Source organism: Paroedura picta, chromosome 3, assembly GCF_049243985.1.
Source record: "Paroedura picta isolate Pp20150507F chromosome 3, Ppicta_v3.0, whole genome shotgun sequence".
Classification (NCBI taxonomy): Eukaryota; Metazoa; Chordata; class Lepidosauria; order Squamata; family Gekkonidae; genus Paroedura; species Paroedura picta.
Window position 1 is genome coordinate 47,443,277 of NC_135371.1, and position 15,702 is coordinate 47,458,978.

The 15,702-nt window shown below is 41.8% G+C and overlaps 1 protein-coding gene across 1 annotated transcript in view; it reads right to left on the bottom strand.

Moving 5' to 3' along the window:
* Positions 1 to 1,213: 1,213 nt before the first annotated feature.
* Positions 1,214 to 15,702, bottom strand: part of TMEM40 (transmembrane protein 40) — a 31,838-nt gene continuing 17,349 nt past the window's right edge. Inside the window, exons 4-11 of the mRNA XM_077325548.1 lie at positions 14,093 to 14,188; positions 11,532 to 11,567; positions 9,696 to 9,728; positions 7,453 to 7,512; positions 6,805 to 6,876; positions 6,649 to 6,723; positions 5,662 to 5,724; positions 1,214 to 2,677 (exon numbers count right to left, since the gene is read on the bottom strand). Of these exons, the coding sequence (XP_077181663.1) occupies positions 2,658 to 2,677; positions 5,662 to 5,724; positions 6,649 to 6,723; positions 6,805 to 6,876; positions 7,453 to 7,512; positions 9,696 to 9,728; positions 11,532 to 11,567; positions 14,093 to 14,188 (455 nt within the window). The 3' untranslated portion in view covers positions 1,214 to 2,657. The remainder of the gene's footprint in view (positions 2,678 to 5,661; positions 5,725 to 6,648; positions 6,724 to 6,804; positions 6,877 to 7,452; positions 7,513 to 9,695; positions 9,729 to 11,531; positions 11,568 to 14,092; positions 14,189 to 15,702) is intronic.

Here is a 15,702-nt window from a genome sequence, read left to right on the forward strand (position 1 = left end):
GATGAGGAAGAATGGTACAATTTTGCCCTTCAATTGCTACTCCATGCTAATCCTATGACCCTGGGGTCTGAAAATACTGTTGTGGAGAAGGAGAGCCAGGGAGGTCAGCATTCCTTGCATGGTCCTCACAGGTTTATCACTCTTCTGTAAAGAAAATTATAATTCAAGTCTTCCTTTACCAGCATCACTTTATCCTGTGTGTCTTTCATACCAAGAACAGAGAGACTGTTTTCTTCCTGTGCCCTTTGTCCACTGTTTCCTAGCTCCATATTTTCTCACATGCAAGCAGTTCCTACTCCCCCACCCCCGTGCTGAACCGAGCACACTTTCTGTGCAAATAGAGCGTAATGAAACATGCTGCTGTAGAAGAGCCAAGGGCCTTGTTTTCATTCTGGATCCTGCTTGCTTGCAATCAGTGCTGTCTGTTGGAAGAGCTAAACATAGTCTGTGGCTCAGCCAGCTCAGACTTAAAGCCAGCCGTACCCATGGACTTTGTCCTTGGACTATGTCCATGGGTGTTTCTGAGCTTTAGTGTTTGTTAATGGCCTGTGCCTCCTTGCTTGGAGCAAGGAGGAGGGTAGAGTCTCAGGTACTGGGGGCGAGTGGTGATGGTGGAAATCACACAGAAGGCATGAGAAAGGAGCACAGCTTATTATTCTTCATTATATCCTGGGTTTTCTCAAAGCAGCTTTACATTTGATTCCCGGGAGTGTCCCATTTAAAGGCAGACCTGCTTCATTTTCGTGATGTGTGTGTCTCTGTCTGTGTGTATGCATGAGGAGGGCTGAAGACATGACTCCTGTGCCCACTAGTATGGTTAGCCACTAGCTACTACAGGTGGTGATGAATCTGGATTCCCCAAAGAGAATTCCTGTCTTTTGCCAGTCCCTTATCTGCCATTTTAAATTGTTAGACCTGCCTTTAGAAGTTCATCGCTTTTTCTTCATATGACATGACATAGTGAGGTGAGGACAATCCACGCTCAGAGGAGATGTGGCTCAGTGCCAATTTGATTGGCTAGTGTTTTATAAAGTTGTTCAGCTGATTCCACATAGGGCTACTGTGTATTTGATTGCACAGGCAACCACTTGGCAAACCATCTGTTAGAAGAAAGCAGTGTTTCTGTGCAATTAATAATAATTCAGTGTCATACACTTCTCAGTGTAATTTAATAAGTGTTATTTCTTTAAAAAGCAAAACAAAATTCTGCAGCCTTCGTCTAGATGAATGTTTTATTTCTCATGCAGCAGAGCAGCAAATTTTAAATGGTTTAAGTTTCTTTCTAGAGCCTTTTCAACAAATTTTACAAAATTAACCTTAAATGTGTTAAGTGTAGCAGGCCTTGACATTGAGACCTCTGGTGAATCCAGTTAGGGTGTAGTCTAGGGCCCATTCTGCACACATAGGATAATGCACTTTCAAAGTGCTTTTGCAGCTGGATTTTCCTGTGTGGAACAGGATAATCTTTTAAAGTGCATTGAAAGTGCATTATCTAACATATGCAAAGTAAGCTCAGGTATCCCTCCTGGCTCAAAATAGATGTGCAAGAACATCAATAAGTCAGAAGATCAGGGTAAGGCCTGTTTTTTTGGCTGGGCAATCAAGATAATTCATGTCTGTGCCTTGCCTCACCTAAAACACAAGAGTACCTTCTGACTTTGGAGATTAAGATCTGTAAAAAGGCATTTTAATTATTTCATATGAATGGCATCATGTTTAATCTGCCTTTTTATCTTACCTTGATGTGTGCACCATCTGATCTAATGCTAAGGGATTACCTTTCACCGAACTTGTAAACATGAGGATACATCAGTCTACTTCCAGCTATTGATTTTAAATTGGTATTTACAGCATGAGTAGCTACACCAATAATGCACCGGAAGAGATGAACAAAACAACTGCTTAATATAACTTCCCCTTTTAAATAAAACCCCTGCAACATAGGTGCAGTGGTGGCTGTTGTTGCTACTTGATAGTTTTTCCTACAAGTCCTCTGATAGTAGCCTGGAAGATTCAATCTTTGTATCATGGGTCCTGAGAAACTAGATGTCTGAGGAGTGCATGAAACCTAGCCCCTTCTGTACCATACAGCAAATTAGACGAAGCTGTACTGCAGTTAATGGAAATGAAAATCAAGTGGTGGCAAGTTTCTCCAAAGGTTGAAATATGGTGGGATGCTCTATTAGCTCAGTTTGCGGATTGGCTGATTTCTAGATGTACTGGGGGGGCTAAGAAGGTACAATGTACATCATTGGTGTACGAGCAGCTGCCTCACAACACTAATACTACCTCTGTTTGGTAGCTCTCACTCAAACAGACCCTCCTGTACAAGTAAGTAGATGAGATACAGGAATGGCATTCAATGTCTTGTTTGTGAAATTTGGAAAATGGTAGGATAAGCTACTAAGGGCCTAATCAATTGTCATATACATAAAAAAGGCAGAAATGAAATTTTTAGACCGAGTCATTATTTCTTAAACACTTCCTGCACCAAAGAGAAGAAAGGGGCAACCGGAGTTCTGTTTTTCTTCTTCCCAAGTGAGAGAGAACCACACCTGTATGTTTAAACACAGTTGTTGTATATTAGCTGTTTGACAGCTTTTCAAACACCTTGTTAACATTAAGACTAGACGTTCCTTTCAGTTCTCTTGAAATCCTCAGATCGTTTTCTTTAAACCTACGTGGTAAAAATCAACAGAAGGAAAAGTCTTGTCATATGCTTATTTTCAAATATCGCGTAATGCAGTGCTACCACCTTGTTTAATGGCTGTATCACTATCACAAATAAATCTGTGTTTGTGGAAATATGGCATATCTTTGACCCTATTGATTTCTATTTTTAATAACAGAAAGAAGACAAAAAATTATAAAATCCAAACTTCTTCTATGGCTTTATCCGTAGTGAGATTTCGGGCCAGGCATAGATGCTGGGAACACCAATTCAGACGTTTAAAGGAAATTAGCAGGGATTTCAGAAGCACTATGAAAAACAGTTCACAACATATGCAGTGTAAAGTAGGGATTATTTTCTGCTATGTGAGATAGAAAGCCTGAGGCCACATTCAGATGTTCCCACTTCCTCCTCTTGCAAAGTACGTTGACCTCAAAGACAGGTGTCCTTCCTATTAGTCATCTATTTAAATGTGAAACATCTGGACTAATTGGATTAATTTCCTTCTCAGTCACTGGGATTCTAAACAGAATTCAACTGTGGTTTAGAATCTTGGTTTGTAAAGAAAGAAAATCAACCCTGGTAAGTCCAGCAATGTACATTTGAGCATTACTAGAATTAAAAAGAAGGTTGACTCAGCCTTCCATCCTTCCGAGGTCGGTAAAATGAGTACCCAGCTTGCTGGGGGGTAAACGGTAATGACTGGGGAAGGCACTGGCAAACCACCCCGTATTGAGTCTGCCAAGAAAACGCTAGAGGGCGTCACCCCAAGGGTCAGACATGACTCGGTGCTTGCACAGGGGATACCTTTACCTTTACCTTTAGAATTAAAAAGACTCTCTCCTTGGGGAGGAGTGAGGGACTTTTCCGTTTTGTTTGATGTCTGACTACAGCTTGAAAGAGTAGAGACGTTAAAGGGCATTTAGAGGAGGAGCTTTCCATCTTATGTGCTTGTGGCTACTTGAAAAGTAGAATAGATTGGAAATGTAATTTGAGTGCAATTTCCGCACATCAGTAAAAATAGCATTACACCAGCTGAATGGCATATCATTAAATCATATTGCGTCTCCCAGCCCCTCCTGACCTTTTTGCTGTCTCGCCTTTGTCTCCCTTCTTTTCACATGTCTTACTCTCCACATCTGCTGCTGGAAATGGCGAAAGAGAGCAACACGCCTTATACGCATTGCGCTTCCACCTGTCAATCCAGGCAACCAATCCCCTTTCTCCATGTTTTAAAGATCCCGTGATACCGGCTAATTCTTTTTAATTCATACTTCTCAGTTGAAACACTGAGAGGCACACTTTGTGTTTCAACTTTGGAAAAAACATTTATTTCTGGCATCGCCCGCACACTTGTCTGCCTATTCGTTGCTCCAGTAAGTTAGCCATTTTTTAAAAGAAATTAGCATCTCTAGGAACAAGGGAGAGGTAGATGGATGCAAGGGCGGGACGAGGCAGGCGCCTTTAGTGCATTTAAGCCTCCACCCCTTCCCTCTGCTGGTTGCCTGCTGGTTGCTCTCCGGTAATGGTAAAGGTATCCCCTGTGCAAGCACCGAGTCACGTCTGACCCTTGGGGTGACACCCTCCAGCGTTTTCTTGGCAGACTCAATACGGGGTGGTTTGCCAGTGCCTTCCCCAATCATTACCGTTTACCCCCCAGCAAGCAATCTAGGTACTCATTTTACCGACCTCGGAAGGATGGAAGGCTGAGTTGACCTTGAGCCGGCTGCTGGGATCGAACTCCCAGCCTCATGGGCAGAGCTTTCAGACAACATTTCTGCTGCCTAACCACTCTGCGCCACAAGAGGCTCTTTTGCTCTCCGGTAGCTTGTTCTCCGGTAGGTCGCACTAAATATGTTGGTGAATCTACTTTATGGAGGATTGGTTACTGCACAGACACTGGATGTTGGCGAGAATATAACAACGACATTACGTAAGCATTTCACTACATTTAATGGGTGTGGAAATGCCCAAGAAGATCCCTGAAAAAGCCTAATCTTCTGTTCTGGCTATTCCAGGTGTTTCTGCTGCTTTTACAAGAGCTTGTACACATATATGTAATGCATTAAGCTATAGCAGATACATGATCCATTTTTAATTCAGTCCGCATGGTGTGTGGCACTTTGACTGTCATCTTTCTGTATCAAACCAAGTTATAGAGGGAGCCTCAAAGTAAGGGCCAGACAGAAAGCAGATAACTGAAGTACACCATGTCAATGCCACCCTCAACGCTTTCTCATTTGAATGCCAGACCAGAGGCATCAAAACCCCCCAATGCTTTCTGAGTGAAGAGCAGAGTGATCAAGTGCAGACTTTTGCTGGACTGATTCTCTTGCATGCCTACACTTGAGCAATATGCAGTATGAGGGTTGTGTATGATGTCTCTCAGCTTCTCCAGGGCCTTTGTTTGTCCTGGTGCTTTAGCAAGCTGGACAACCATGAATATTTATATTGGGTGGGACTTTGCAGGGGTGTATGTACCATGCAAAACTCTTTGGATCCTCATTGCTTAGAGTTACCATGTCCCCCCTGGCCACCCTGGGAGATGGGGGGTAGGGTTATCAGCACCCAGTTGAGAAATTCCTGGAGATTTGGGGATGGAGCCTGAAGAGGGCAAGGATCTCAGTGGGGTACAGTGCCATAGAGTCTGCCCTCTAAAGCATCCATTTTATCCAGGGGAACATGATCTCTGTAGTCTGGAGATGAACTGTAATTCCAGGGGATCTCTCATTCCTCCCTGGAGGTTGGCATCCCTATGAGAGCTGCTGTGAGGAATGACATTGGAACAGCTCCTAGAAGCCCTTTTTTTGCATTATTATGCCTGTATTTTATTCTCCTTTTCACCCTGTTTGTCTCTTTCCTACATCACCCTCCCTTCTTTTCAAGCTCAGACTGAGAGCTTTTAAAAAATAATCCTAAAATCAACCATTAAATCTTAATTCTCAAACATTGTGGACCTGAGTGAAAGCACATTAAGGATATCTTATTACCAGGTAGTCTGACTCTCTTAAGCAGGGGAATAAAACCATCCACGACAGCACGAATACGACACACTATTTAAAAAAAGAACAAAAATAGAACTAAGCATTTCGTTTAGGGTCTTTACATACTAGAAAGAGAAACATTAATAGTACAAATCACCATCACAAGAATGTAACATTTCTGATCTATTGAATGAGATCCCCCATGACAGGGTCAGCAGAAGGTTCAATGACGCAAGTCTTCCCGTTCCTCTGGCCCTTTCCTTGCTTCTCAGAAAGGAAGAGGTTCAGAGAGGAAAGAGTTGAAACTTTGGTCTGAGTGAGGAAATTCTGTTTCCCCAGGCGGGAGGAAACTTTGCTTCCTTAGGGTGAGCTCTAGAATACAACCCATTTCTGATCTATTGAATGTCACTATTTAACAACTGTTGCCCAATCACAATGTACTAGCTAGTTAGTACCATTTTCTGACAAAGGCACAGGGGCTCTTAACTCTAATAGGGATGTCTGCTCCTCCCATCTGTCAAACAGACTTCCACAATTATGCCATTATTTATATGGTAGGTAAATGACCTTGGATGCCAGCCTGACTGAACAGAAGAAAATAAACTGAATGGAGTATAGCTTTGCTCCATTATTATCAGTCTCTCAAAATGTGAAGCCCAAGGGTGAACTAAGATGTAAAGCCATTCTACAGGGATTTAAAAATGCTGTGAGGGCACAACTCTGATTAGGCCCACAGCATAGCAGGCCAGCATTCTTTTCCCTTCCCACCAATACCTTGGCAAGTATCAGATTGGCTGTCACCCCACCACAGCTTTTTTAAGCACTTAAAAAGACCTTTGGGGGGGGGGGCTGATCAGGACTGGACCCTTACAGCAATCCTAATCTCTAATAGTGCCAGCATCTATAGAAGACCCATAGACACCATCATATATAATTTGGCTTCAGACATCAATAGGAAGTAGCTTATTTTGCTAAATAATATGGTATGCTTACCAAGGCCAAAATATATCCCAGTAGTTTCCAAGGCTGCAAAGGTAATCAAACCAACACCAACAGAAACTGTCCAGTCTAAAAATTGAAACATGCATATGGTAAATTTTCTTCATTAGTCACTAGGATTGTAATCACTTAGTTACAGTTTTGACTTACCTTTATATTTGTAAAAACAAACTAATAAGACTCCAACTGCAAAGCAAACAATGACAAAATGGAAGAATTCATCTGGAGAGAAAAACATAAGAAAGTAAATGGCAAAATGTAAACTAAAGACCAAATTTAATGACTGAAATCTAAAAACACGCACTAAAAAACCTGAAACATAAAACTTTCTTTTTGGAAAGGAATGGCGGCTGCCATTGTTCTAGTAGTTTAGAGACTAAAGACACATGCGGCTAACAGCACTCATAATAAATGATTTATATATCTGTTCCAGATGCATTAACTTCTAGACTGGAATATTGAATCAGCAAACCATTTCCCTACATATATTATTTAACATATGGGAATATGCCTTATTCATACATGGCTAGAGATGCCAAGTTAAGAGCATATTCAAAGGTTAATTGCTAAGAACTGTACAGCATATTTAGTGTTCATTTGCTAAAGATTTCCTACTTGGAAATGTTTAGTCTATGATCTAAGTCTGATTATATAATAGCGAAAGCAAAGCACTCTATACATGCTCTTCATTATTACTTCCAGGGCTGACTATTTTAAACAGATAGATCTCTGTGATTTAGCTAGGGATCATATTGAGCAAGGATTCCATATTAAGTTTAGGGACAATTAAATACTAACCATCTTTTCGTATCCACCATTTTGGATGTTCAATCAATTGGCAGGTTCCATTTTCAGACACTACACAAAAAATAGAGTTAAAAATAATAGCCAGGCAGATTTATAAAGTACAAGGATTAAAGTTCCAACATGACAATGTGGTTAATGGATTATTTGGCTGGATTTCTTTGAGAGCTACAAAGTAGCAGCTACATTTGCCTGAAGCCAATCTGAGTCTAAATGTAAATGTTATACATCACATACCACTTCTCACCCAATTCCAAACATTTTCTTCCCATCTGCTAGGTGTAGCCCTGTGTTTGGGCTCCAAATATCCTAGCTATCATTCACATATTTTTGGGTGAGTAATTAAACAAAGCAGGATAATCATGTGAATTCAGGCAATATAATGGTGGATTGTTCATCAGCTGATCACATGGTTTGGTCCAGGGGCAACTGGCTGAAGACCATTATATGACTGGACATTTCTATAATAATAATACTCTATAATAATAATACATTTCTATAATAATAATACTCACATTTCTGAAAACTGTTAAAGAATCAAATAAACTATGATAGGTGTATGATAGTTATCTCACTGTTGACTGGTCTTATTAATGGTTCAGCATCCTCTTGGAGAAGAGTGACAAGTGGAGTGCCCCAGGGATCTGTCCTGGGGCCCGTGTTGTTCAACATATTTATAAATGATTTGGGATAATCTTGTCCTGGGGCCTGTGTTGTTCAACATATTTATAAATGATTTGGATGAGGGATTAGAGGGGATACTTATTAAATTTGCAGATGATACTAAACTGCGAAGGATAGCAAACACAACTAAAGACAGCAACAGAATACAGGATGATCTTGATAGGCTCGAGAAGTGGGCTAAACTAAATAAAATGAAATTCAATAGGGACAAATGAAAAGTTCTGCACTTAGGTAGGAAAAACCATCTACAATATAGACACTGTACAATACAATACAGACACTGTAACCCGCCACGAGCCATCTGGGAGTGGCGGGAAATAAATTGAAATAATAATAATAATAATAATAATAATAATAATAATAATAATAATAATAATAACGACAATAATAATAATAATAATAGGATGGGGGAGACTTGTCTTGGCAGTAGTATGTGTGGAAAGGATCTAGGAGTCACAGTGGAACAGGCTTCCTCGGGAGATGGTGGGTTCTCCATCTTTGGAAATTTTTAAACAGAGGCTAGATAGCCATCTGACAGAGGGGCTGATTCTGTGAAGATTCATGATGCTGTGCATCATGGCCCTATGCCATCTATCATACTTCTCAGATGATCTTTCTACCAAGTGAGCTCAACTTTGAAGGGAAATTTCCTTTTTTGGACCCCATCCCACATAAGAGGGTTAATGCTACAGGGCAACTTTCACAGGCATAATTTCTACAGCAGTAGTATGTGTGGAAAGGATCTAGGAGTCGCAGTGGAACAGGCTTGGGAGGTGGTGAGTTCTCCATCTTTGGAAATTTTTAAACAGAGGCTAGATAGCCATCTGACAGAGGGGCTGATTCTGTGAAGGTTCAAGGAGGTGGCAGGTCACAGTGGATGAGCGATAGGGTTGTGAGTGTCCTGCACTGTGTGGGGGGTTGGACTAGATGATCCAGGATGACCCAGGAGGTACCTTCCAACTCTATGATTCTATGATCCTGTGTTACAGGGTGGAATACTGTTTGAAGCACACACTCTGAAACAACTCTTCTAACCTTTTGTAGCACATTGTATGACTAATAATGCTACACAGCCTGTCTGTTAAGTTTGCCTTCTGAGGGCTCTTCACATAGGGCAGAATACACACATTGGGTGGAAAATATTTACCCCCTACCCCCCCCCCCCCGACCTGACCCTGAAGACAACTAGATCTGAGTTGAGGGTAAGCAAACAAGGACACCACTGGCTTCCAAACTGTAGGCCTTTCTCCATGAATCAACAAAGTGAATATTAACTTGTATGAAGAAAGGGGTTTGAAGGACCTGACATAAAGGTAAGCATGACTCAATCACCCAGCCCAGTCTGAGAATATTCCCCTCCATAAACATGAACTGTTTTTGTTTTTTTATCTGGAATCCTTTCTGAAAGACAAAATATGTCACTACAAGGCAGGTAGTACCTTTATGTTGACACTTTCATGTTCCAAACTGGTAACTGGCAATAATATTCATATGAAAATTACAATGCACGTTGTTAACAAAACCTGTCTTTGGACTCTGCAATTGATATTTACCATCTGTACTTGTACCATCTCTGCTCATCACCTCTGAAAAAGAACAGCACAATGTTCTATCACAAAAGAAAGCATGTCCCTGAGTTAAAAAGCTTCAATGACATTTGTCATATTTACCACAAGGCACAGAGGAGAGCGGAAATTTTTCAGAAATAATGAACAAAGCATTGCCAAAAGGTTTTTTTCTCATTCATCAGACCTTCCCACCAAGTTATTTAATCATCTTACCCAGTAGTGTTAGATACAGTCAACGGAAAACAAGTTTCAGTGACCACTAGAGGGGGCAGGAAAAGAGTTAAAATACCAAAAAGGTAGCAATAAAATTGTAGAAGCCTTGGTCGAGCTTAATTTCTATTTCTTTTTCCAGTATGATGACATTTCTTTCTTTTGTGTTTTGGAACAAGGTAGTCATGGGTGCTTGATACTTTCTACGTCATCAAATGTATTTGGCCAAGGCATGGATGATAGCCAGGGAAATCTAGCTAACTCAGGGGCTATAATGTATGTAATGCATTGGTAGGCCATGGTCAGCTGCAATGTCACACGTTACTGGCAGGGCCTTATGGGAATTGTAGTTCATGGACATGGAGACCTCAACAACAAATTTCCATTACGGCACACAGCCTTTTGAAAACACTACAGCCTTTCCCCCTCAGAGGTATGCTGTTCCTTGTAGACAGTGGATTAAAATGCTTTTACATGCCTATGAGGGAATGAATTAAATAATTTCTGCTGGTGTACTGTTGTCATAACAGAGGTGGGATGGTCTGTACTGAACAAGGGGTTACTCAAGTTCCATTGGTGGATAAGGGATTAGAGGCTGTCCATTTCCCCCATTGGTGGAAGGTGGCACAGGGGAGGAGATCAAAAACACGCTAGTGTTTATGCATGCAAAACCAGGCATTTTCTTTATAGTTGTAAAAGAAAAGTCATTTTAAAGCTAGTTTTAAATACTGCACCGAAAAGACAAAGTGGCTGCTATGAGGGTGAAATGCCACGAAGAATCAGTGGCTTTTCTATGGCAAAACCAGCTCCATATGCAGATTTTTTTAAAACTTATTTTGTGGCAGACTTTTTGTGAGGTTTCCTTCCATGCATAATGCACTCAGGTGAGATGGAGATACCTGTATGGTAGCAATCCCCAACCTGTGGGCCACGGACCACATGTGGTCCGTCGACTAATTGGAGGTGGGCCGCGAAAGACGCCTTCTCCCCCCAGTGGTTGAGAGTAGTGGTTGAGAGTAGAGGAGTAAACTACCCCCCCCCCCACCGGGCCTCAGTAAAATTGTCAAGCGTTGAGTGGTCCCCAGTGATAAAAAGGTTGGGGACCACTGGTATATGTAAGTGAATGAAGAAAACATTTTGGATGTTGGGTATTAGGAAACCTAAAAGCCACCATGGGCTGCATAAAAAAGAAATGTGACTAATAATTGTTTTATAAATTTTAAAAAAACATTCATTTAAGCAGCTATACAAGGGCTGAAAACTGATTACATGTTCTTTTTTAAAAAAGAACTCCCAGATGTTCTTTTTAAAAGAACTCCCATAACATTAAACAAATTTAATGATAAATAGTATGGGCATGAAACATTTCAACAGAGTGTCACAACATTTTGTTGGTAACGTATTTGTTTCTGTTCATACAGACTTTTACTACTCTATATGTATCTTTTAGGAGATTATTACAAACTTGCTTTGCCCCTTCCTTTCCTGTCAGCTGCATGCTCCAAATTACTCCCCATTCAACTTTAAAACTGTTGCTTGGTCTCTGTGTGAAATGTTACCCTTCCTTGGTTAATAGCATGTCACTGACATATGCAATTTCAGAGTACGTACCTGATCCACTGTATGGAATAATTTCTTTGGTTGAATCTAAAATACAGAACAGTTCATCATATTTATTTGTTTAGTGCTCTATCCTGCCTCTGGTAAAATAGCAAGGAAACATTTTCAAAATATGTTGCTGGGAAATAGCACCTGGACTTTCTGTATTGACTTGCAGAAAGAGGTTTTGTGAGATAGGATATCTCCAGGAAGACCTTTCAGTAGTGTGGTATGAGTATTAATTCTCAGGTCACCTCTCAGTTGGTTAGCTGGGAGAATCAAAAACGAGCAGATTTTGCTAAGCAGGAGCAGAATCATCAAATGGAAAGGCAGTGGGATAGGGAGAGATCTAATTTTTCCCCTTCATATATACAATTTATACACCAGCCTTTCTCGTGACTAACGCAGGACCAAAAACAGATATAATATCAAATCTGATAAAACTGTACAAATCACAAAGTTCAAAAACAATAATTGTGTAGTTCTTGTGGGGCTACCTCTTTGAAAGTACAAATTATACTCTAGTTACTAGTTTGTCCAGTGTGTTGCTGGAACTGGGTTTCTTTTACAAATGGTGTGAATTCAAAGGGCCTTTTCGCATGGGGATCTTTGTTGCAAATTGTTTGCGGAATGAAAAATCGCCATTTAAAATAGTGGAATTCGTCGTTATGCATACCTGCCTTTGTAGTGGAATCAGTTGCGTTTTTTAGCGTTTCCCACAGGCTTCCGGTCTCGGCAGAAATCGCTAGAAAGGAAGCGCTATTGCCAAGCTCGTCCCGCCCCTGGCCGTCAAGTAGCCAATGGGCAGCCGTTAGCATGCTCCCAAACCCTTTCCCTTTAAGAAAGTTTTTTTTTAAAAAAAAACAGACCCACAGCAACGAATCTAGGTAGATTCGTTGCAACGGAGAGACCCATCCAGCTGCCTAATGTGAGCTGTCGTTTGATTGTATGATCGTTGGCACGCTGCCTCGAGTGATAAAAAAAAAATCCCCCCCCCTCTCACGGGCCCGATTTTCGGCTGAATTAATGTGTAAAAAATAAAGGGACTTTATTTCAGCAAACGGGCTTTTATGTGGTTTGTGCTTAGTGACTAAAGGTGAAGGACTGAAGCCAGGGAAGCCTCTAAAGAGAAAGAGGCTCGCTGGTGCGTTTATCCCCGCTCGCTCGGAGAAAAAAAAATGGCGATCGCTTCGCCGGAAGTTTGGAGGACAGGCTCAGGAGGAGGGACTTTGAAGAACCCGCAACAATGGTAACGCACAGGTCTTTAGCGCTAGTGTTGCAGATTGGTTGCAGGAGTGTATCGCTATCCGGAGGGTGAATCCACTTTTCTGGATTCCCCTGAAAGCGCTACAACGAAGCGCTTTTTGCTGATTGGTTTCAGGAGTGTTGCAGATTGTCTGCGACGTCGTGCGTTAAGGCAAATTAGTAGCGTTTTCAATTAGCAACCATTGTGCTATTTTGAAGCCGTGCGAAATGGCCCAAAGTATCCAGCACCTTGGTAGACTGGGAAGAGAAACTGAAGTTGATGTACCACAAAGTCCACCAAGAAACAGTTATTTAATTAAACTCAGAGATATTGTTATTCCTATAAGTTTATCTATTGAAACTTTACTTTACTTCATCATGGAGAGTTTTAGACTAAAGGAATTCTGCTCAAGTTAATTTGACTCACTTTATCCCTGTTTTAACCAATCAGAACTCATGTAGGCATAATTTATAGTGGCTAGTGGGTTTATGACATAAACTTTACGTGCCACAGTTCTTGTATCAGCTTCTTTACTCAGGTTAGCTGGGCCTTCTCAGTTGGGTGTGTGTGTGTGTGTGTGTGTGTGTGGCATTGCCAGAGTCTGTGTTATGGATTGTGGATCTCCTTCTCCACTTGTGTCTAACATAAAAATCTAACATAAAAAAGGAGAAAAATCCAATGTGTAAGTGCTGAATTATAAAGGGGGGAAGGGGACCTATTGTTCAGTCTTTCCACACCTTTCTGCCTTGAGGTAGGATTTGAATGAGGTGGTAGGAACCTGACCTGCTCACTATTTAGGAATTGTTTCTATACATAAGGAACTTTCTACAAATACAAAACTAACACAGTGGAGTCAGGCTGAATTAGAACCTCTATCTTTGTTATCCCAGGTTTCTTTTCTTTTTCTTTTAACTTGCAAGGAGTTTTGATATGGGTTGACATTAAGAATAATGGCATCTTTTAATGGTAGTCTGAATTAGTACAATCTATTCTATTACCTCAGGTCTCAACCTCACTCCATCATCATGCTATAAAGTCAGAAAAGGGGCTGCCAACACAGGGTTGGGAATCCCTAGACATTTGGGTATGAATTGTGGTGAAGTCAGGGTTTGGGGAGGGGCCCCAGCAGGGTATAATGCCATGGAGTTCACCCTTCAAAGCAGCCATTTTCTCCAGAGGAATTGATCTCTCTTGTCTGGAGATCAGCTGTCTTTCTTAGAGATCTCTAAGCCCCATCTGGATTTAGGTGACGCTTATCAGGAGGCTATTCACTGTAACATCTAGTTGGCTCCATATCCCTTGAATAAATAGAAGTCTTTTTTGCTACCTTGTGGATGACTGTGTTTTTCCAGATCCCCAGCCAAACCTTCATCTTCACTACTTTCTTGAGCGTTTGGATTTTCATCTTGTTTTCTTTTCTCATCTGTTAGATTATAGAAAGAAATCATACCCATGGATTGTTAAGTAAAGTTTGGTGCAGGTGAATACAGAACACTGAGCAAGGAAGATATTCTGATATCTTCTGGTCACAGAGCTGTTGCTTTAAAGCAGGGATCCCAGGGGCCCATTATGCACGGGCCATAATGCCCGCGTTGGCAGGGGCAGCACTTTGGGGAAAATCCCCGATAACGCTGCTGCCACCAGCACAGGCCCCTTCTAGCCCAGGGCTACGGAAGGCCTGCATTAAGCAAACATGGGATCTTCCATAGCTTCCAAGGTAAGCTGGGGCTGCGGCAGGCCAGAACTGTGCATAATTGCCAGCACCAGGATTGTCGGACCGCCCAGCCTCAACCAGCGGTGTCCCTAAAGGGACACCGCACGCCCCTGTGAGCTCTGTGGAGCCACGGAGCTTGCAGGGGCGACCCCCTGGCCCCACCACTGTGTGTGGAGGAGGCCTGGCCCCTCCCCACCTCCCCCACCCCCGCTGCTTCACTTACTTCGGACGGCAGCGATCCGGCCCTCCTGGCCCCAGTGTAAAGTGCGCATGTGCTACGCCGGGGCAACACAGCATGTCCCGCTCCCATGTGTACATGGGAAACGTCAGGGTATTATGCCCTGCCGCAACGGCACGGCAGCAGCACAGGGAAGCTGTCGCCGTGCATACCTCATTGAAGCAGATAGTCTTTTGAAACACCCCTGGATCAGATCTAATTCAAAAGCCCCTGTGGGGGTGCCCTACTACCCAGTCTCAGGATTTCAAAAGTGCCCACAGTGTTGACAATGTGGGGGCCCTACAATTAAACAGTAATGCATCATTAATAACTGTACCAGTACTAATCAATGTTTCAGTTCCCATCAATTATAGGTGGCGTGTATGTGTCCTTATGTACTCACATCATATTGGAGTTTGCCATGGAGAAAGCTGAAACTCCTTGTCTAATTATTCACGAACAATGTATGTGTCACACTACTTAAAATCAGGAGTTATGATGATGGCTCAAGGAACATTACCAACAAAGCAGTAAAACAAGTGGTTATATTGGTCTGCAGTGCAAATTGTGTGGTTCAATTGTTTACCTAAATTAATACCTGTTATTACTTAAATATCAATACATACAGAAGAGGACTGTCAGCTCCGGAGAAGAAATGCTTGAAGATTTAGGAGCAGAGCCTGGGGGGGGGGAGAGTTTGGGGAGGGGAAGTTCCTCAGCAAGAATGTGAGAGCCATAGAGTCTACCCTTCAAAGCTGCCATTTTTCTCCTGTGGAACTGAAATGTTATTTGTTGATCAGTCAAAATTCCAGCAATGGAAACAACAATGAAGAATAGTTACAGATAGTCATAGACTAAAGATACACATGCATTGTGACACATCGGAAAGTCAAGATGTGGTTGTAAATCACTTCTAAGGCACACCCATATTCAAGAATCCAGAACAAGTGCATGTAAAACTGTCTGAATAGTGAATAGTTGCACAACAACATTGTGTTGAAACCCC